Genomic DNA, 21,387 nt, shown 5'->3' on the forward strand with positions numbered 1-21,387 from the left:
TTAGAACGAGTTACGGAAGAGAGGATGGATATCCGTGATTTTAGCTCGACATCCCCTAGTTACCGACATCCGACTCAAACCCAGAGCCAACGGCATCTTCAAAAGGGCCGCGTCTTCTCCACTCGTGGTGCCCAACATCATCATTCATGCCAAGTCCACAGACACGATGCTGTGGTGTGTGCCAGCCCTTGTGACTGTGCCGATTTGTTCACTCAGCAAGACGTTTAGTCGTAGGCATCGGTTTGATGACGTTCGCGAAGACAGGCCATGGCTGTAACCTGCTTCAACTAGTCTCGTCTGGTTCCGAAGCTCGCTGGCCAGTCCGCGGCGTCACTTGACGATTCTGACCTGGAATTTCCACGAACAGAACGATGGAAAGTGAAATCAAAATTCGACTGACATGGACTTTTGAACTTAGCCCTAAGGTCTTTGGGAATATCCTTGAACATCAGAATTCAGCCTGACAGTCACTTCCAGACGCCCCGCTGGTCGCCCTCACTCCTAGTAGCACTCTTGTATTCTGTGTCTCATAATTTTGGTGTTCTTCTTTTGAATAAAAACTCTCTGTAGCATCTCAGGAAGAGTTGCCTTGGTCACACATCTTTCTAAACATTGTCTACTTCCAGCAATCCCTCGGCATTCCCAGGAGGTCCCCACCCCCCCCCCCCCCCTTCTCTAAATCTTGCTCACAAGCAGAATCTCTACATGTCCTCTTCGTCCGAGACAAAGATTACTGACACATCATGGTCGCCAGCTGGAACGATGGACACGGATGGCCAGAGGCCAACAGCGCTACCCACCCGGTCTTCCGGAACGCCACCGACTTCGTCATCTCCACCCGGCGTTGTTCGACCTGCGCAAGAAGTGGGATCCCGAGGGCGTTTTCTACGCCGTTGCGACCCCCGGCACCGGAGGACGGGGAGGAGATTGAGTACAACACGAGAGTTTGAAAGAAGCTTTAGAATGCCTCGGTAGGCGCTATTCTACATGCATAGACATGAGGGATCGACCAAGACGGTCCACGTAATATATAGAGCTGCAAAACAAGACGGGCTCTAGATCGAGACCTTGTATCTCAATGCCCGCGGGTATTTCATGCATGGCTCCTGTCGTGGCCTCAAACCATCTATCGTTAATGCCCCTTGCTCGTGGGTACAGGCAGGTGACGCCGCAGCCTCGTAACGATGTCCAAGTACTCGTCGTTGTTATCCGGCGTGATGATGTTGTGGCGGATGAAGAAGTCGAGCATCACGAGCACGCAGTTGGGCTTGAACCGCTCCTCCAGCATGGCGTCTACGACCTCATCGACAGTCATGAGCTCGAAGCCCGAGACCTCGTCGTCGCCGGGCTCCGGCTTGATGGACTCCGGCAGCTCGATGTCGTAGACGTAGAGGACCGTCGGGAAGAAGGTGCCCTTCTGGCGGTTCATGCTCACGTACGTCACGGCGCCGACGGCGAGGGCCTTGTCCCGGACAAAGTCCGCCGGCAGCGACGCTTCCTCGGCGGCCTCGGCGACGATGCAGTCGAACGGCGAGTCCTCGGCCTTGACGCCGCCCGCGACGGTCGTGTCGAGCAGGCCGGGGAACGTGAACAGGTGGGCGCTCCGCCTCGGCACCCAGATCTTGATACCCCCCTCGGCCGTCCTCACGTAGGCCGTCATGTGGGCGCCGCGGGACGAGATGCCGAACAGCGGCGCGGGGAACCGCTCGATGGAGACGAAGTGGTTGGCGCCGAGGATGCGGAAATGCTCGCTGTGCAGCTTGTTCAGCGTCGGGAACGCGTCGGAGGCGATGGCGGCGTCGACGACGCGCTGGAACGCCGCCGTGTAGGCTCTGCCGGGGTCCGCCTCGCCGTCGGCCGCGGTGTCGAGGAGGCGCACCCTGCGCTCGTCGTGGTAGACTTGGAAGTCCGCGGTCCAGGGGAGACGCTCGACAGTCTGCTCGAGCATGAAGCCATGCGCCCTGGTGTCATTGGGAAGCATGAGCTTGTAGAGCGTGTTAAAATCAAAGTCCAGGGGGACACTGAGGCTCGGTCAGTACTCAGTCAGTGACGACGAACGAGTTGCCTGAGTTGAGGTGCCCGTTGACATACTTGTCGACCTTGTTGATGATGGGCAGGTAGCTCTTTGACCTGGCCTTTATCTCGGCCTGGGAACCCATTTTTATTATAATGAAGGGTTGCAGAAGGCTGAGAGGGTTGTGACGTGTGCGATGGTGATGTTGGTGTTGATGAGAGATTCGCTTTTGCATTCACACCAAGTGGTCCCTGTGTTCCTAATTCAACCTATCGGGTCCTCAATATGCTTACTTGCATAAGTATGCGATTCAATGGAGCGACTTGGAAATATCGATCTTTCGAAGATGCTGACTAAGCAGTCTGAGATTGTGTTACCAGTTCCATCCAGCATCTCTCCCGTCACAATTAAGATGAAGATGTAAATGTTTCTCGTAAATCATGTGTCAACTTGGCTCGAATTAACAGTGGTTATGTCTTGAATCTTTAAAGTTTATGTGAATGATATGTAATGTGCGTGATCAAAAAGTGTGGTCCTGAGACATGAGTACTCATCAAGGCTACTTGAGTAACACACGGTGATGTGCACTCGGAACTTGAACATGTGTAGCCGGATATTCCCAGAGGCATACGCCTTATTAATCATTCGCTAACTCAGTACGCGTAGCAATTCTCGAACAATTCAGAGTCCGTCGATATGAAAGCCATCTGGGCTGGGTTGTAGTGCTGAGAGCACAAATAGACCAAACCCCTGTCTTAACCAATATCTCGTGCTAGATAGAAACCAAGGTTGGCTGGAAGGCTCAGGGGCGAGGACATCGTCTTTGAGTCGTACGCTTATCGGGTTACTGTCTTTGGCTGGCGACCCCCTCCCCTCCCTCTATGGGAGACACAGACCCTTGCTGGGCGTTGATATACCTCAAGCCAGACTTGTACCCGGTGGAATTAGACCACTCGAGATCGATGGAATACGATCATATTCTTGCACGGTGACGCCTCCGCCTGGGATAAAGTAGGGTTTGTCGGCAATCTTTCAGACGTGTTGCACAAACCACATCCCGCGGCAAATGGTAGCCTGTCTCAGCACTGATATAAGTGACCTAACGGCCTTGGCATTTGCAATCCAGCCTGGCTGCGCCTCTAAATTCTGGGTCTTTCTGCGCCCAGCCCTGTCGCGTGGCGCGAGCAGATGAAGCACGAGAGGGACTCTAGGCCGCCAGCTAGCAGAACATATACTCTACCTGCAACACTCCGTATAGTGTGTTTCATCCTGGCTCCTACAAGACGGGGTAGACATAGAGTTTGACCTCAAACAGTATTACCCTATTAGGAGTATTGAGGCAACTTCTAGCTAACGGAGTCGCGGCCGCGGGATCCGGACTGCGATTTTGGAGATATATAAAATATGTAGAGCGAGTTCAAATGTCTTGGAAGGGGGTTTTGAAGATCATCACGTACTCTCGACGATCTTTACGACTCCCACATTCTTTTGCAAAAAAACAGCAACACAGTCACTCTTTACAAGATGCATTTCACCAAGCTTATCATCGCAGTCCTCCTGCCCCTCCTGTATGTGTTTACTTCCCATCCAAGCCCACCACCGTTGACTAACCGCATTCCAGCGCCGCCGCTGACGAGCACCACGGCTGCAGGTGCAATACGGGCGACGAAATATGCCTCAGCCGGGCCTGCAACGGCTACACCGAAGCCGGTGTCTTCTTCAAGAAGCCAAGGGGTCACGAGGACACCGTCTTTTCTCAGGTTAAAGAGGGTGTGAGTATTAGACGGCAGTCACTTTTCCACTGTCTCCATTGACTAACCCCGAATTTTCGATAGTATTGCTACGCCGTCTACAACAATGGGCAAGGGTTCTTCACCTTTCACGGCCTCGGCGGCAGAGAGTGGCGGGCGCAGTGCGAGGAGCACTGCGGAGGCGGCTCCACCTGCTTGTAGATGGAGGACGTCTGTCTGATCCATATTCGAGCAGCGTGTTGGAGAATATATCATGATCTTTTCGTCGTATCCGATAGCCCTCTTATCTAAAGGAATTCTAGATGTAAAATTTCCGAACTAGCACAAGCACAAACCCTTTCTTAGCATCCTGATCCTTGACGCCTGAAAAGACAGAACCAGGGACAACCTCGCTTAAGTGAAACTAACTATACAATCGTACATTCCCTGCTTAGTAAAACATATCTTCAGACCAGTACAGCATTGTCTTATGAGGGACATATGCCAGTCGTTTGATAGCTCCATAATTCTCATGGGATAAGTTCCGAAGGTGGTCGGTTCTACTTGTGCTAGTTCTCAGCAGCCATTCATTCAGACAAAGGCGTTAATCTAACAGTTTTACACAGGCCGACATTACTTGGCAAATAGCAACGCAAGTTTAGCACGATTCTTGTGAGCGGCTAATGAAAACCTACAACGGGGTGGATCATTAGAGACACATGGGACGGGGGGCGAAGCTGCCTGAAGATTTGAACATCCGGTTCCAATCGGAGCTAGTCCGTCCAATAGCCGATCCCGGAATCAAATAATTTTAGTGGGTGGAAATCGAAGTGCTGGTTGAGTCAAGAGTCGACATCTTGGAACCGTTGAAAGGGGTTTGATGCTTGGCGGATAAGACTGGAACGAACTGCTTTGGACTCTGTACCTGCACGATGTGAGGCAGCCCCTCCCAGCTAATCAGCTTCCGTTGCGCTTTGTAATAGAGTTTCTTGCCCTGACTAAGGTAGTAAGTGTAATAAACAGTACGGAGCTAGGAAATGCGTTTGTTAATCATTGATAATATGATGTATCTACGTCGTATCCGGATACAAGCAGCCTCCGTGATGACCCCTTCCATCTTGTCTCGCGCGATTTAGTGTTTAGGTCGGGGGGCTGGGGTTGAATCAAGTCAGATACCCCAGAGGCCGCTGAGGAATCCCTCAGACATGCTCAGCTAAGCGGCAAATCACCGCCCCAATCATTCCACAGCGAAGCAGAATTCAAAATCGAAAACAGGGCGAGACTGAACTCGCCGCAAACATATTTAAAGGAAGACGAAGTTCCAATCAAGTCGTAACGCTCTCCATATCAATTCTGCTCGTCTTCATTCAACAACCTTCGCAATGAGCCTAAAGAACAAAGAGATCGTCACTGGCGCTTACCAACGAATCTTTGGTGATTTGGATGCCTCGGCAGTGGACGACTACATGAGCGATGATTTCGTTCAACACAACCCAACAATTGCCGATGGCCCTGCGGGAGTAAAAGAGCTTTTACAAAAGCTCGTCTCGCAGGGAGTCAAGAAACAAAAGATCGAGTTCAAGCATGTGGTCGCGGAGGGCGATACTGTCGTTCTCCATACACGCTACGAAATGGCAGGGCACGAGTGGAGATTTATCGACATCTACCGCCTCGAGAACGACAAATTGGTCGAGCACTGGGATGCAATGATCCAATGGCCTGACACGCGCGCAAACAACAATCCGATGTTCTAGAATGGCCTGGTCCTAGTCACGCCATCCCTCACGGTGGGAGCTTTTGCGGCAGTCCGCAGCCATGTGGCCAGACCGAGTTCACCTGGAGCGGCACGGGGACCATCTATGTACGTTCTCTCCTCTCCTGCCCCCGCGAGTTCCTGGCCAGTGTCGTTTGTTGATACTGACGGTTTCAGGTCATGGTCCACCCTGGTGTGGCTGCGCCGACGTTTTCCTCGCAAGAAACTCGTGGTGCCTTGTTTGGAAAGTTTTGCGGAAACCTAGACACGGACGAGATGGCAGTCGGACTCCCGAGTACCTCCGGCAGTGAATATCCAGGGAAGACGACATGCTGTGAAGACACAAGTCCTCGGGAAAGGGTTGTGTTTGCAACCCGTGTGGCCGATGGCCTGCCGCGACCACTTCCCTAGGAGGCGGTTGTCGTAGGGGACACAGCCGACGAGGAGCACGTCCAGAACTGGACCCATGTCAAATCACAAATAGCACGCTTTGTTTGAAAAGTAACAACTCCCGTGTTCATGGTGATCTTCGCATGCTTGTACTTCAAGATGAGGAGAGGGACCCATTGTTCTATTGTGAAAATTACATGTTAACATTGATTAAAATTTGGAAAATAGTGATCTTCATAATTAGGGCCTGTTTTCCTTTTTGTTTTTGTTTTCTCTGGTTGTTATCCACCAACTCTACTATCTATTTCTAGAAATGCTAGAATTCGGTCTGAGTCCAGTAAACAGTGGCTGTCATCACCAGCATACTCACCTAGGCACCTACCTACCTACCTACCTACCTTGGGCACACTAGCCCAGCTCCTAACTGCTGAAGCTTCCATTACTAAAGAGGACGGGCGTTAGAAACGCAGGGGGCAGTTGCCAGCCGCGCGCGCTTACAGCCGAACTCTGAGTGAACCAGAGGTTGGAAGATATATGAGCTGAAAGTGTCATGTATAGGCTTTTAGTTGGCGCCAGCACTACTACCGCCGCCGCCGCCGCCGCCGCCGCCATCACCGGTGCTCATGCTGCCGCCTCCATGACTGCTGTCGCCGCCCATTCCCCCTCCCCCTCCCCCTCCATCGAATCCCCCATAGCCAATGTCGGCAGAGAATCCGCTGTGGCCCTCCCTGAAGTCCCATCCCACGCCAAAACCAGACAAGGCTGTAGGGTCGCACACGCAATCGCACTTGGCGTCGTCCACTTTTGATTTACCGTCTGCTTTAGATTTGTCGTCCGCTTGAAAGCTCACTTCTGCCCCTGACCCATCACATCCTTCCGGGACCAGCAGATCTTGCCAGTCGAGGTAGCGTGTACCGGACCCGGGGGTTCGATTCTGGACGCTGGATTGCGATGTTTCCGTCCATCTCCGTTTCGCTGCCGCAATTATCTCGTCCACGTGCTCGGCCTGATAGTCGCGGAGCGCTGTGTAAGCCGCCACCTGGTCATCGTGGGCCAGGTCGGCCCAATCCGCCAGTGTGCAGTCGTGGAGCATGTCCTGGTCGTAGTGGTAGCCCATGGGCTGGGCCCGGTGGATGCCGGCAAGCTTGATGCGATCGTGGACGATGCTGGCGCTGCTTGGCTGGATGACAAGCCTACCTCGCCTCTCCTTTGCAAGCTTCTGGAGCTTCTTGCGACGGCGGGATAACCTCCTTGCAGGGGCCGTGTTGGGGAACACCAAGCCGCAAGCTTCAAAGTTCCATTGACAACTGTTGCGGAAAATGCCTGATTGACGCATCGCGACCGCCACGCGTCCCAGGACCTGGACTGCCTCCAGCACGCTCAGTCTGTTGTGCATCCACTCCCTGTAACCAATCTGAGTGCGGACGATGTTGTCGTCGCCAGGGATGCTTGACGGGAGCGCATAGTATCGACGCTCCCGGAAGATATGAAGCTGGGCCACGGACCATGCGTCAAATGGGAATGCCCAAAGGTGCTTTGCCAGGCTGCATTTTCCGCACTTCACTTGGGGCCGTTCCGCCTCCTCCTCTTGTATTCGTGCCTCGGTGCAATCCCATGGGAAGAGGCTTTGCTGCCGAAATACGGGCTCCGGAAACCCTCCCCAGTCGGTCCAGTACTCTACCAGGCTGTCGATTATGTCGGTCTCGTTGTGGTGGTCGAATCGACGAAAGCGGAGAAGAAACTCCTCCGTGTGACCATTCGCCGCTGTCGCTCTCGATGACGGAACCACCCTTCTGGGAAATCCATCATGACAGCCGATCCGGCTGACGAAGCTCAGCAGGTAAAGAACCGGTGATGAGCAATGCTTCTTCTCCTGACACTTTCGGGCGTAGATCATGAAGCTGCCGAAGACGTTGCGGTCGATTATGGCGTCGCAGAACCTCTGACAGTTGTTGTTTAGGAAATGAAACTCTGCAATAGAAGACCTCGGTTTAGCTGTGGACGAACGAACGACTTTCTTTCGTTTTTTCTTCTTCGTTTTTTTATAGGGGGGGGAGAAGCAGAGAAGAGTACTGACTAAGCGGTATGCTTTTGTCCAAGAGCTTCTCAACAATGGCATGAATGTAGGCCCTGACACGCAGATGAAGGAGTTGATGGAGTTTCTCGTATATGCCATTTCTTGCGTTGGACCTCTTCTTTGCGTTGAACTCGATGCTTTTCATAGGCTTGTCGGCGTAGTTCAGGCTTGCCTTGGCCACATCCCTGATGATTTCGTCCTCGCCGACACAATCATCTTTTCCTAAGCCCCAGAATGGGCTTCCTACAACCTGTTTCATAAAGGCTTTGACCCGACGGTTACTACTAGTAGGCAGATGCTTATCCGCAGTGAACAAGTGTCTGTCCTGACTAAGAGCATAGCATCTGCTAACTGAGTCCGAATTCGTAGTAGTGCCCACTGGATGGAGCTGGAGGCGGTCTCGAACCGTGATTAACACGCCACCTTTGGACCTAAGAAGACCAAAGTCAGAACACTTCAAATGAGTTTAGAGGGGAGGGGGGAGACGTGAGAAGGGTACTACGGACTGTTCGGCTCCGTTCTCAATAATCAGCGGCCCCATCATGAGACTCATATGGACGTTGCCGTATGGGTAATTGCTGTCAATATTCACTGCCAAGGCAGCAGTCTTGATCAAATCGTCGCCGAGGCTCCTACCCTTTGCGTCTTGCAACATCTTGAGCTCACTCAGCTTTGCGTCGCAATGCTGTGACTTGAGCGTTACCAAATGGCAGCGTGGATCGTGACGAGCGCGATCATTCTGGCTGAAAGGGAACAGCTTCCCTACTCTGGGCTCGGGATCGCTCCAAGGGCATTGGCATAACTCCCCTGTTTGTTCGTCGGACATACAGTTGGACAGTATGCAACTCTTGTGAATCTTGCGCAGGGGCCCCAGGCTGTGCTCATTCCCAGACGCCCGTACACACGTCTCACAGTAAGCAGATGATGATCCTTCGTCGACGAGTGAATTACGAGTGGGCCCGGCAACGTACCGGAAGTGAGTGCCCTGAATAGCTTGGTGACATTGTGAACATTCGAGGGACACGAAATTGATCGGCTTCTGGGTATCCCCCGCCGGTGCCACCATCACTATCGAGATCGAAGACGGCTCAGCTAAAACTGGTTTCTTATCCGGTTGATGGACTGGGATGGATGCTTACGTTGTGGTGCTCGTGGCCGAAGCAACTGCTCGAGCCTATGCTCAGGCGTTCGATACTCGATCACTTGTGCGCAGTGGTTAGATGTTTATACCTCGGACACGGTAGGTACCTGGGTGGCTAGAATTCGACCCACTCTTGTCTATGTCAAGCATGCCTGAACCCAATTGGCCATTGTTAGATTTGCGTCGTTGATGTTGGCGTGAGTGACGCTAGCACATGGGGGTTTTGCGGTTTGTTTTTGGTGCGTACCTGCTGCTTGTAGGAGCATCTGAGCAATCCGTTCCTTTTTGGTAAACTTCTCGGAGTTGCTAGTATCCAAATTGGCCCAAATATCGGACGCACTGAGTAGAGTGGATGTAGAGACGAGTGAGCAAGCGGTCAGGCATTGAGCGCGTGGCGACAAGCGTTAGAACTCACAGCGAGTCGGTCGCAGCCGAACCAGTAGCTCTCCGAGCAAACGCTTCGAAGCCAAGCCAATCGTCCGACTTTGAGCTGACCGTGGGCGGTTCGGCATCATCCCCCCACATGTTGAGGGTCCGCAGGATCTCGTCCAGGTCCCGGTCGATGCCATGCCAAAACATTTTGCATAGTTTCTGGATGAACGTCTCCGGATCACATGAACCTAGACTCGTCCACTCGACCTTTCCCTTTGAATCGTCTCTTTTTGAAGGGCCCAATGAGGTTACCATTGTGATTTGAGTCGTATATGTGTGAACTGGCTACAACGCCCTTCGAGAGGTTAGTGTACTATTCGTAAAGCAGAAATAGCAGCAGACATCAAATGTTTCTAGTGGACACCATCTATATGTATAGGACGGGAGGGTAAAAAATTGTCACTCGCCTTTTCTACTCGACGTCATAACCTTGGCCTGATTCGCTTCAAGATAGCAACCTGCCTAGATGCTTACTGTGACGTGTGGCGGAATGAGACCAAAGCAGTATACCAATCAGATCATCCTTTGCTTTCTCTTCATAGGTCAAAGCAATGATTGCGGGCGTTTTATGTTATTACAAGATACGTAATGCGTCTTGTGGACGTCAGCCATAACTGAAGCAGTATACCAATCAGTTCTTCTTTTAATCTCCCTTGATAGGGCAAGAAATGGTTGCGGGCGCTCTATGGTGTTACAAGATACGTAATAGTAGCCTGGTCGGGGCGATATACGTTTTCCTCACCGCATCCCCCCCCAGGAAAAAAGAGGGGATAAAAACATACTTTCACCATCTCCGTCAACATTCGACCTGAATACAGAAATAGCTATACCTCCTGCTTGAGTTGTTTTGAGCATTCTCTCGAGAATTCACTATTCAGACATCTTGCGCAACTAAAAGATGTCTGCTTCACGCCATTCTCTGAATACCTCCGCCTCAGTGGCGGGGTCTTCGGGCTCTACCACGCTGGCGGGTGCTTCGACAACTGTCGCTACAATGCTCAGCGGTCTCGACGATATCAGCGATGGAGATCTTTTGGGTAACTCTTGCTCTCCCTCGCCTTAACAAAACGGTTTCGTCGTCACCGACAGCCTACATGATGCTCATAGAATTCTGCTTCGAATAGGGCTCGCGAGGGAATCCCTAGATCGGAACGCGATGAAAGAGCGCGCGACAAACTTGCGCAAGCTGGTCTCGGAGCTCCACAAGAACCCGGCGAAATTGCCCAAGACGAAGTGGAAAAGGTTCATTCACACTAGTCACACTAAAAGACATTTCCCGAATCCTAATGATTGATTAGTGTACTGACGACCAGTTTCACTCCACCAGTAACGAACAAACAGCCCGCACCGTTCAAGTAGCTGCTCTGTGCTCAAAGGCCGTTTACCGAAAGGACTTGTCTCAGATTATTCCTGAGCTCCCAGGTTATACCAACAAAGCCAGACACTGGATAGAGCCCACCAGGGACGGCTCGGGGAAAGCCGCCGCCCTGTTCGAAATCGCACCAGCTGATCCGTCATCTCGACGCAGGATTCTAGTCGTTGCGGTACGAGGCAGCGCGAGTCTCATCGACTGGCTTGTTAATTTGAATATCGAACCAGCTAGTTGCTCTGATTTGGTGGTGAGTCCGGGCTTGTCGGTTGTTATCGTGTCCTCCGAGGACTTCCAGCTCCTTGCGTGGGAGATATCTTTAGGTGATATTAACTCGAGTCCTTAGAACCTCCCCGACGCCCAGTCGAAACCAGCGGCAAAAGTGCATTGCGGATTCGCTCGATGTGCCAGGACTATCGCCCCAGATCTCCTAACTCGGGTAAAAGCAGCCTTGCATGAATTCGAACAGCAGAATCGAGATGTGGAAATCGTCTTTGCGGGCCATTCTGCTGGAGGGGCTGTAGCATGTTTGCTGTTTTGCCACTTCCTAACATGTCAAGTTTTGGGTAAGGGAACAGATGAACTGGAGACCACTCCAATTAACAGTTCAGCGTCAGGCTGATCAATAATACCAAACAGATGTGCGCTTGACTAAGAAGCCGACACTCTCCTGCATAAGTTTTGGTTGCCCCCCATTCCTCGACACGGATATCGGCCTCCGCCTCACCGAGCTCTTTCACCCCAGTCCTTTTCTCCCTGGGATCTGCCTAGCCTTTGTGAACGAGGGGGATCCGATTCCGCGCATGGACGAAGCGTACGCCAAAAGTCTAGTAGACGTCTGGCACCGCGCTGGAGGGGCCGGTTGCGTGACGACCACCGAGCTCCCGGAGTTCAAGCCACCGAAGCTAGGTCTGAAAAGTCTCGGGGATCTCGTGGTGCTATTCGACAAGGAGCAAGAGTTTGACGAGAACCAGGAAGAAGATTCGGAAGATGAGAAGCTCATGGCTTGCCACCTTGATCGCTGTGATCTCGAACAACAGGCTTGGGCAAACGTTTTGGCGCACAGTATGGACCAATACGAGAAGTGGACAACTCTGATTGGAAACGGACGTTTCAACGGCCGTGTGGACTGGGAGGCTACAAGCGTCCAATGCACATGTGTTTGCAACTAGTGACTACTGGCAGTGTACTTGGATAAGGATCAGAAGCATCAACAACCCAATAACCGTCTCTCAAATGACCTCTAACCCCGATCAACGGTCTTGTAACGCTAGAACACCTTGATATGAATGTTTTTGCCATTGAAAATCTGGTTTGCGTTAATTTAAAAAAATATCTCTTTGATTCGTTGACAAATTACGTCGTTGAGCCACCTATGGTAACAACAAAAACATCTCAAGGCCAGGGTATAGGCCTACGAACTCTTGGAAAAGCTCGCCGGAGCTCCCGTGTCCACGACCTGGCCGTTGTGGATCAGCAAGCTGCCGTCGTCGTAGTCCGAGAAGGCCTCCTCGATGTACGCAAAGTCGAGGCCGCGCATCTCGTCCTCCTCGCTCGCGCGCAGGTGCATCCCGGGGATCCTGTTGATGGCGAACAGCAGGATGCACGAGACGAAAAAGGACCAGGCGGCGCAGGTCGTCGCGCCGGCCAGCTGCAGGCCCATCTGCCTGAAGTTGCCGTTCCACCAGCCGCCCGCGTACGTGTCGCCGCTGACCCCGTCGAGGGCCGGGACCATCTTGTGGGCGAAGAAGCCGGTCAGGACGTCGCCGACGTAGCCGCCGACGCCGTGGATCGCGAAGATGTCGAGGCCGTCGTCGACGCGGAGGAGGTGCTGGTAGCGGACCGTGTAGAAGCAGCAGACGGCGGTGATCATACCGACCACCGGTGACACGTAAACGAGAACTATGAACAAGATTGACCTTGTTAGTTTGGAGAAATACCTTCCCCACTGACAGTTGTGTGGTGTGCCATTCACGTACCGAACCCGGCTGCCGGAGTGATCCCGACCAAGCCTGAGATGATGCCGGAGCAGAAGCCAACCAGGCTAAACTTCTTGATGTAGAGGTAGTCCAGCAGGACCCAGGTGACGCCGCCACCGCAGGCGGCGAAGTTGGTGTTCACGACAACGTAGACGGACCGCAGGCTGAGGTTCGCCGTGCTGGCGCCGTTGAAGGCGAACCATCCGAACCAGATCAGGACGGTCCCGAGGGTCATGAGGAGCGGGTTGTGCGCCTTGAAGTGCGGGACGCGCCTCCTCTTCTCCGTCGCGGTGCCGCCGCTGTCGCCGTCGTCGATGCGTGGGCCCAGCATCATGGACCAGGCGAGAGCCCCGAAGCCGCTGGCGATGTGCACGGGGCCGGATCCGGCGAAGTCGTAGAGGCCCAGCTTGTAGAGCCAGCCGCTGGGGTTCCATTCCCAGTAGGCCAGGCTGGGGGTGAGGAGCGGTCAGCATAATTTGCGTTATGTGTTTTCTGCCAAGGAGCGTGTGGTGCGGGCTTCGCGACTTACACGTAGTAGACGAAGGTCGTCCAGCAGAGAAGGAAGAACATGCTCGGCCAAAGGCGGCCGCGCTCAAGCATGGCACCGGCCAAGATCATGGCCGTCGCCGTCACAAAAGTGAAGCCGAAAGCAGCATCTGACGATCCATCTTGTCAGCCAGGGAAGGGGGGTTTCGAAGCGTGTTGGAAAGGGGGGGGGATCGTCTCGTCTCACAGAGGATATCCGGAACATCGCTGTTGGCAAAGGAAGGGGAGGCCAGGATGTTGTGGAATGCCGCAAGCGACATGTCGCCGAGGATCGGGTTCGTGGTCCGGGACTGGTAGAGCGAGGCACCGTATATCCAATACTGCAGGCCGCAGGCAGAAGCGCAAAAGAGGGATTGCAGGACCATTGTCAACGCGGCCTTCCTCCGGTGCATCCCGGCGTAGAGGAAGCCGATGGCCGGCGTGATCTGCCAGCACAGGATGGTACACACGAGGACCCAGCAGAGGTCGCCCTGTTACGTTGTTTACATGATTAGTAAAAAATATCCAGGACTTAGGGAGAAGACCACTCGGTAGCAGCAGGGTCGTCGAGGCTCGATCCAACATCGCTCACCTTATCGTATGGTGCATTGAGATCATGTGTGATGGGGTTGCCGCCCGTCGGGTCGACGGCATAGTCTGGAAACTCCGTCACCGGGATGACTTCCGCCATGATGCATGCAAGGTACAGTGGACGGTGAATTGGTTTTACAGGTTGTCGACTGCTAAAGAACCAGAACCGCGGAACCGAACACAGTCACATGGGAGGCGCCCGGGAATCATATGCTTAAATCTTGAAATTCTTCAGCGCAAGTCATGGCCCAGTGCTACCGGGCCAGTCGTAGTTTATCACTTGGCCCCAGTGCTCCGGCACGAGCCTGAGATAAGGAGGTTTGATACTGAGTTGTCGCTGTTGCAGTATTCAACATTCGCGCGTTGTCTTGGCTCCCATCAACCTTCTGATATCCAGATAAGAACAAGGTCAATGATTGGCCTCCCGGGCTCAATGAGACTGAGACAGAACAGGATTGGACTATCTTACAACATCGACCGGGAGGCATCGAGCTAGGTCCCCCGGCACAAAACCATGGGCATATGCTGGAGGAGGAATGCAAGGGAGCATCAGTATTCGTACACGCGCCTGTTCACCCGTCACCACCGGGCCGGACTGCTGCAAACGGACGTTCAACCCTATCCAATGAGGGGTGGGGGGCAACATTGAATGGCATTTCGTCCAGATCAACGAACCCAAATAGATCAGATACACTTCACGTGAAAGGAGTAAATAGACGGTGTCATATCCCGTCCAACCATCCTACCGGCTGGGGTTTCGGGCTCAGCAACGGACTACTGCAAGGAAACCATGACGGCGTCCAGGCCGCATATGGTGGCTGCGGCCTCCGCCTGAAGAGCCGAAAAGGGGCGGCGGACACAAACAGCCGGGGAGGAGGGGACGGGGTCGTCATCGAGCGGGGTCACATCCCGCGCCCGATGTCCATGTGTCTCTTCTTATCGCGGTATCATTGGCGAGCAGAGACGTGGCCGGGTAGATTTAACAAAAGGGGTTAGGCTCGACCACGCCGGGGTCATTAGAGTTCGGTCCGTATAATCTTTCCGCTTCCGAGGGGGTGTGTGTACGATGTAGGCCGTCTGTACTTTCGCAGTGTATTCAGACGGTAACGTGATGTAATGTCTCAGGGCGGGGGAGGAGGAAGGATGGATGACTTGGTGATTTGGTCGATCTGGTGGACGGCGTTTGAATTCCATGAGTCGTGGATACTTATCCCACCGCTTTCACCGACTGGGACAAGAACAAGAGAGGCGTTCGTTGCCAAGTCATTATTTGCATTTTGTGTGTAGCACGTACTACTAGTTCGTGATGTTGCAACCCATTAATATTACTACTGGAGGCTACCAGGCCGTCACCACCATCCTCGGTATCGTCGCCTTCACAGGTGGTCTCGTCTATCTCATCAGTGCTCTTGTCGACAGCCGCAAGGTCTTTCAGAGATTCAACCGCGCCCCTTCGTTCAGCCACCAGCAGCAGGCCGAGAAACCTGACGTGAAGACCGAGAAGGGGCCGAGTTATGTGAACTCGTTCCCGCCATCCCAGCGAGCCACACTCGCCGAGCTGGGACCCCAATATGCCGACGTCACTGAGGTAGACCTCGCCGCATCTCGGAAGCCCATCCTGAAGCTGGACGCCGACTACCGCACCGCGGGTCCCGACGAATTCAACTTCAGCGGCTTCAGCGTCGCCGACATCAAGTCTCTCGGCGACTTCCCCGACTACGCGACGCTCTCTGGCGTTCCTTTGCCATCGCCTCTAGAGAACTTTGACATTGACAAAGCCGTCCCGCGTCCGTATCGGCCGTTCCGATGGGCTTACCACCAGACCATGTGTAAGTCCAAGTTTCTCCATGCTCCTCCACACGGCGGGCCACGAATGCGACGAACTCACACGCACCGTTGTCACATATATAAGCGTTGTCAAAGATGGACACGGACTTTTGGATCGAGCTTGAAAACACGTACAGGGACCGCATCGCCGAGCGCCGGGATCTGTACGCCAAGAACGGCGAGGGTGTCCTCGCAGCCTTGCCGGGCTCCGAGCTCGCCTGCAAAGAGCTGGCGGAGATGGTCTTCCAGTTCATCTGCGCGCGGTACCCCAAGCAGTTCCAGCGCGACGGCAGCGTGCTGGTCAACAGGATACTGGGGACCACGACCGACCTCTCAGAGACCGAGCCACTGATTGCGCTGCTGGACAACGTGCCCGAGGACTTTGGCGTCATGATCCGCGATCCCGAGACCGGGCGCTACGTGCTGCGGGCCGGCGTGGTGTGCTCGTCCGTCGGCTGGAAGATCAGCGAGAAGATGGGCCTGGGACTTCCCGGCATACACAAGGCCGTCCCGGACTACAAGGAGAAGATGGAGTTCAGCATGGACCGGTACGGTTGATTGTGCATCTAGAAGTCGGAGAGCTCGCGCGTTGCTGATCTGGGGGTGTGCAGGTTCTTCACCAAGATGACGACGAACAAGCCGATTCAAAGGGGGTCGTGGGGCCTCGAGATGGGCCAGCCTCTGTTTCTGCCGTCGGACCACCCCGGGTTCGCCCATCGCGAGTGCCAGGACCCCGATCTGAGGCCGGAGGACGTCTACCTGCGGGTCGACTGGCAGACCCTCCGCCGCCTCCCGCTGTCCGGCGCCGTCGTCTTCAACTTCAAGGCCCTGTTTACCCCGCTGACGGACTTCAAAGACGAGCCGTACATTCCTTCTTTGTTGCTCAAGGTTCTCAACGAAGGCAAAGAAAACATCATCAAGTACAAGGGAACATGGCATGTGGAGCACGTGGCGAAGCCGACGTTGAGGGCGTACGAGGAGTATCAGGTCGAAAACGACCTTATCGAGAGGGACTGGGACGTACATACCTTGCCCGAGGCTCCCTTTTTCAGGGGATGGGAGAGAAAGTGGACTGTGGAGTGAAGAGGAAAGGTCATCCAGCGTATAGTTGAGTTGTACAACGTAATAAGAGAAGACTGTTGTAAGGAAACCGTGCCAATCCACCAACTGGTGTAACTTGTCAGTCTCACCATTGACTAATGTGTTGTTCAACATGTACTTACTTTCGAGCGTGTTACCGGGGTAAGTAAGAGCTTGCCACGTCGGCCCCCTCCCCCGTGTTTCCTGGAGATGATTAGATGATTGACGCTGCCGAGATGCAACGCCTCGTCCCGGTGATTCGACCCCCAAGACACCACGCACCACCATCACCCCCAGATTGACGCAAAATGGGGAAATGTTCCTTTACTAATGGAAACAACGTAAATCGACGGGGAGCGTGGCATGTGTGACGGAAGAGGAATAGCAGAATGCGGGGTACATGGACATGGACATGGTGGTTTGGGCGACGGGAGACTTCCGTTCATATGTCTCCATAGGCAATGGAGTTCAGTTCCTATAACAAGTTTCAGCGTTGAAGCATCATCAGTTTCCGTGGCCCCAAGTCTTGATCGATTTCGATGAGTCTTTTGTGAAGAACGTCCGGTGAGACCGTCGTGGCCTGCATCAACCGAACCACCCCAATGCCCCCTGTTGCAAAACCCAGCGAACGCGCCACTTCATCTGTCTTATCTTCCCAGCGGTGCTCCCGCAGCGCCCTTCCCGGCACGCACAGGGGATAGATAAAAGAACAATAAGAAGTCCATCATTGGACCGGATGCCTGCATAATGCGGGGTATACCGGGGCGATCACCGCTTTATCTTGGCCTGGAACTCCTCAAATCCCCCCGTCTCTCACAAGCGGCCTGGCCTTCTTATCGCCGAGACTCCGGGAAAGACGAGGGGGGGAGTCCACGGGATTTCGGGATTCCTATCTCTTGCTTAGTGTTTCTCAAGGGGGGGGGGGCGGAGGGGGTTGCTGTGAACACGATCAAATGTTTAACCAACATCAACTGCTTGATACCACAGCATAGCCTACATAGGTGTTATGTGCGTGCATTTTGATACTGGTGACAAGCAAGAGGTCAACTGTCAAGACGATGAATGAGTGACTTGAGTGCTTTGTAAAACAGGAGTTGCCGCCCATGCTCCTCTACTCCTCCCGGGATCATCCAGACTTGATACGAACCGAACCCCAACCTGACTCCATGCGGCATCGGTCTGCCGTTGTCCCATGGCAAGGATATCCACGGAGTCCATTTGAAGCACACTCTGGCCCTTTAACGCGTCCCATCTCTGCGGCCAATCAACGAATGTTGCCCGGCTTATCATCTGCCAGCCAAATATGTCCTAAGCTACAAACAGCGTCATAAGATATCCCCCCCCCCCCCCGCGTTTCTATGCACCGCTGCAGACTGGCCGCGCTGCCAATATGAATGAACCCCCCTCCCCATCCGATCACGATGAGGGCCGATGACCGGTGACTGATAGCCTTGATTGCACACAAAAAACAGCCACCTCCTCTTCAGGTTTGTGTATTTGTGTTGCGCCCTACGCACGCTCTTCAAAACAGAGACAAGACACCGCCACCATCCACTTTTCCACGCTCTCCCATCCGACCGAGCAGAGTTCAATGGTACCGCCGAAGAAGCCCAGGTCTTCCGCCAAAACCAGAACCGGCCTCAGCCCCCGGTCGAGATCGGGGTGCGTCACTTGCAAAGCCAAGCACGTACGTCGGAAATCTTCCCACATACAACCACGTCGGCCCCCTGGTGGTCCGCGGACCCGCGAGTTTAAACTGACCGTTCGTTCGTCGTTGGCGCAGTTGAAATGTGACGAGACGCGGCCCGCGTGCCAACAGTGCTCGCGCAAGGGAATCAAGTGCGGAGGATTCGCGCAGGGCCTGAGGTGGTCGTTCAAGCACCAGCCCGTCCTCCAAGACCTGACGTTTGAAGACTTCAACGCCGCGCAGGGCTCATCGAAGCGGCCCGCCGCTGAACATGTGCCCGAGGGCCGGTCTCCTGCCGAGAGACGGAGTTCCGGCTCGTCCGATACCAGTTCTGCGAGAGACCGGTACTCGATCTCGTCGTCCTCGTCGTCTTCCAGGACCTCCGCCCGAGAAGAGGCAGAAAGACAGGGCAATGGGAACGACACCACGGTAGATCGGAGGAGCGACGACGGCCTCGAGGACATGTCACGGATAACAGTCGAAGAGCCGCCCATCTCGCCTCGGCGTACACCCGCAAACACATTGGTGCGACCACCGGATCCCTCATCATCATCATCAACAACGAACGACCAACGCCAACGCCAACGCCAACAACGCCAACGCCAACGCCAACAACAGCACCAGCACCACCACCAGAACCAGAACCAGAACCAACTCGCCCCCTACTCTCTGACGCCCGGCCTCGCCGACACCTCGTCGGCCTTCGTCATCAACTGGTTCGAACAGGTCTGCCCGGCGTGGTCCGGCTTCGACTCCAACACGAACCTCAACCGCAAGATCGCCATCGACCTGTGGCGCACCTCGGCGACGGTGTGCAGCTCCCTCGAGAGCATGTCGGCCGCGTTCCTCGCCTCGCGCCTCCCCAGCATGCGGCAGTCGGCCCTGCGGCTCATGCAGCGGGCGACCGACTTCATCCAGGCCGAGCTGCAGGTCGTCAAGGCCCGCCCCGACCACCGCGCCGTCCCGACCGGCCTCCTCTTCTCGCTCTTCTGCCTCGGCACCACCGTCTGCTGGATCGACTCGCGCCTCTACGGCCTGCCCTTCCTCCGCGAGGCCCGGTCCCTCATCCGCCGGCTCAACGCCCAGTCGGCCGCCGCCGCCGCCTTCTCGACCGCCAACCAGGACATGCTGTCCTTCTTCAACAAGAGCCTGGCGTACTGCGAGATGCTCCTGTCCGTGGTCCGCGACGACGAGCCCCTCGACCAGCAGGCCGACGACCACCCGGAGTCCCAGCTCCAGGTCACGGACGAGCGCTCGCCCCATCCGTGGACGGGGGTGTCGACCCTCACGACGCGCCTCTTTGCCCAGTGCATCCGCCTCTGCCGGACGGCCCGCCACCGTCTGCGGCAGGCCGCCATGGACCCCCAAAAGTACTTTTCCAACGCGTTGCAGGACCTGATCGGCGCCCAGCGTCTCGAGGAGCAGCTGCTGGAGCTCGACTTCCCCTCGGAGAGCCCCGAGGTCGACACGGGCGACAGCTCGACCCCCGTCTCCCACCTCGCCCGCGTCGCCGAGGCGTACAGGCTCTCGTCCCTGCTGCACCTGTACCAGACGTTCCCCGACCTGGTCTCGCTCCGGCTCCCCGCCGAGTCGCCCATGACCGAGAGCGGCTCGGTGCCGTGGGACGAGTGGATCATCCCCCTGGCCCTTCGGCTGGTCAAGGTGCTCGAGCACATCCCGGCCACGTCGGGCACCCGCGTCATCCAGCCGCTGCTGTACATCTCGGCGAGCACGGGGCTGAGGCACGACGCGCCGGCGGCCTCGGACATGTTCGCCGCCTTCGGCTCCCTCCAGCAGGACCTGATGGGCGGCACCGGCTCCAACATGGTCAGCCCGCCGCCCCTGTTCGACTCGCACAACCTCTCGCTGTACATCAGCCAGATGGCGGACGCGCCGGCGCGGGAGGGCCCCATGTCGAACATGACCCTCGACGTCGGCAGCGCCCGGCACTTCGTCATGAGGCGCCTGAGCATCCTGGAGAGCAGCCTGCCCCCGACGCCCGTCGTGGTGGCCAAGGAGCTTGTCCAGTCCATCTGGAGGGCGTACGACGGCGACATCGGGTCGCCGACGGTTCACTGGATCGATGTCATGGAAGATAACGACTTGCGATCAATGTTTGGATAGTTACAAAGGTTTCTGGTGTTTACACATAATGCTGGTCTGAACGGGAAAGGTTTTGGGCGTTGGTCGGGCGAATTGGGGCGGTAATGGGACGTTCAGGATGGCTTCAAGGTTGAGCGTGGCTTTATGAACAATAAAATTCGTTGACATGACGTGTTCATCATTGTTGCTTTATATTGTTACTGTTCATTGATATCTGATTGTCTCTGCTCTTCTTCTTGATGGGGTTACAAAATCAAGGAGTATGAGACTGTATGATAGTCCTCATGATGCACTTCTCCCAGCATCTGCAACGCGACGCCATCAAAAATCGCTCTTCTTCCGCTGGCCGACGTAGAATGCCAGGCCGTAGTCGGTCGTTGTAAAGGTGATGGTCGACCCCTTGGGGAAGTAGAAGACGTCGCCGGGCTTGGCCTCGACCTTCTGGCCCGTCTCGTCGGATATCGTGTAGTCGCCCTCGAGGATGATCTTCATCTCGTCGTACTTGTACGTGTACGTGAGGGGCTCGCCCTTGGTGAGGCGGAACAGGCCGGAGGAGACGGGCTTCTCGGGGCTCGTCTCGTCGCTGGAGAAGACGTCGCCGAGGTAGGCGTTGTCGCCCGCGAGAAGGGGGATTTGGAAGGTCGACTGGGCCTTGGCGTAGTGTTGGAAGGCGGCCATTTTGATGATGT

The 21,387-nt window shown here is 54.9% G+C and overlaps 9 protein-coding genes across 9 annotated transcripts; 5 read left to right on the forward strand and 4 right to left on the reverse strand.

Moving 5' to 3' along the window:
- Positions 1-1,132: 1,132 nt before the first annotated feature.
- On the reverse strand, positions 1,133-2,159 carry CH63R_03967 (NUDIX domain-containing protein; the record flags this gene model as incomplete). Its single annotated transcript, XM_018298942.1, has 2 exons — positions 1,133-2,021; positions 2,092-2,159. The coding sequence occupies 2 exons, from the start codon at positions 2,157-2,159 to the stop codon at positions 1,133-1,135; spliced, it is 957 nt and encodes a 318-aa protein (XP_018160188.1).
- A 1,379-nt stretch (positions 2,160-3,538) lies between these two features.
- On the forward strand, positions 3,539-3,966 carry CH63R_03968 (EC14 protein; the record flags this gene model as incomplete). The annotated part of the gene is made up of 3 exons (XM_018298943.1): positions 3,539-3,582; positions 3,636-3,786; positions 3,850-3,966. The coding sequence occupies 3 exons, from the start codon at positions 3,539-3,541 to the stop codon at positions 3,964-3,966; spliced, it is 312 nt and encodes a 103-aa protein (XP_018160189.1).
- Positions 3,967-5,126: 1,160 nt separating this feature from the next.
- Positions 5,127-5,498, forward strand: CH63R_03969 (Membrane protein; the record flags this gene model as incomplete). The annotated part of the gene is made up of 1 exon (XM_018298944.1): positions 5,127-5,498. The coding sequence occupies one exon, from the start codon at positions 5,127-5,129 to the stop codon at positions 5,496-5,498; it is 372 nt and encodes a 123-aa protein (XP_018160190.1).
- Positions 5,499-6,449: 951 nt separating this feature from the next.
- On the reverse strand, positions 6,450-8,223 carry CH63R_03970 (uncharacterized protein; the record flags this gene model as incomplete). The annotated part of the gene is made up of 2 exons (XM_018298945.1): positions 6,450-7,858; positions 7,965-8,223. The coding sequence occupies 2 exons, from the start codon at positions 8,221-8,223 to the stop codon at positions 6,450-6,452; spliced, it is 1,668 nt and encodes a 555-aa protein (XP_018160191.1).
- Positions 8,224-11,709: 3,486 nt separating this feature from the next.
- CH63R_03971 (uncharacterized protein) lies at positions 11,710-12,078 on the forward strand (the record flags this gene model as incomplete). The annotated part of the gene is made up of 1 exon (XM_018298946.1): positions 11,710-12,078. The coding sequence occupies one exon, from the start codon at positions 11,710-11,712 to the stop codon at positions 12,076-12,078; it is 369 nt and encodes a 122-aa protein (XP_018160192.1).
- Positions 12,079-12,320: 242 nt separating this feature from the next.
- On the reverse strand, positions 12,321-14,101 carry CH63R_03972 (Ammonium transporter; the record flags this gene model as incomplete). The annotated part of the gene is made up of 5 exons (XM_018298947.1): positions 12,321-12,808; positions 12,886-13,334; positions 13,415-13,541; positions 13,619-13,901; positions 14,003-14,101. 5 exons carry the CDS (start codon positions 14,099-14,101, stop codon positions 12,321-12,323), a joined length of 1,446 nt encoding a protein of 481 aa, XP_018160193.1.
- A 1,206-nt stretch (positions 14,102-15,307) lies between these two features.
- On the forward strand, positions 15,308-16,911 carry CH63R_03973 (Mannosyl transferase; the record flags this gene model as incomplete). Its single annotated transcript, XM_018298948.1, has 3 exons — positions 15,308-15,834; positions 15,966-16,376; positions 16,440-16,911. 3 exons carry the CDS (start codon positions 15,308-15,310, stop codon positions 16,909-16,911), a joined length of 1,410 nt encoding a protein of 469 aa, XP_018160194.1.
- A 1,418-nt stretch (positions 16,912-18,329) lies between these two features.
- Positions 18,330-20,719, forward strand: CH63R_03974 (C6 zinc finger domain containing protein; the record flags this gene model as incomplete). The annotated part of the gene is made up of 3 exons (XM_018298949.1): positions 18,330-18,346; positions 18,396-18,570; positions 18,692-20,719. The coding sequence occupies 3 exons, from the start codon at positions 18,330-18,332 to the stop codon at positions 20,717-20,719; spliced, it is 2,220 nt and encodes a 739-aa protein (XP_018160195.1).
- A 300-nt stretch (positions 20,720-21,019) lies between these two features.
- On the reverse strand, positions 21,020-21,376 carry CH63R_03975 (Ethanolamine utilization protein; the record flags this gene model as incomplete). The annotated part of the gene is made up of 1 exon (XM_018298950.1): positions 21,020-21,376. One exon carries the CDS (start codon positions 21,374-21,376, stop codon positions 21,020-21,022), a length of 357 nt encoding a protein of 118 aa, XP_018160196.1.
- Positions 21,377-21,387: the final 11 nt, after the last annotated feature.

The sequence above is a fragment of the Colletotrichum higginsianum genome, chromosome 3 (assembly GCF_001672515.1).
Source record: "Colletotrichum higginsianum IMI 349063 chromosome 3, whole genome shotgun sequence".
Classification (NCBI taxonomy): Eukaryota; Fungi; Ascomycota; class Sordariomycetes; order Glomerellales; family Glomerellaceae; genus Colletotrichum; species Colletotrichum higginsianum.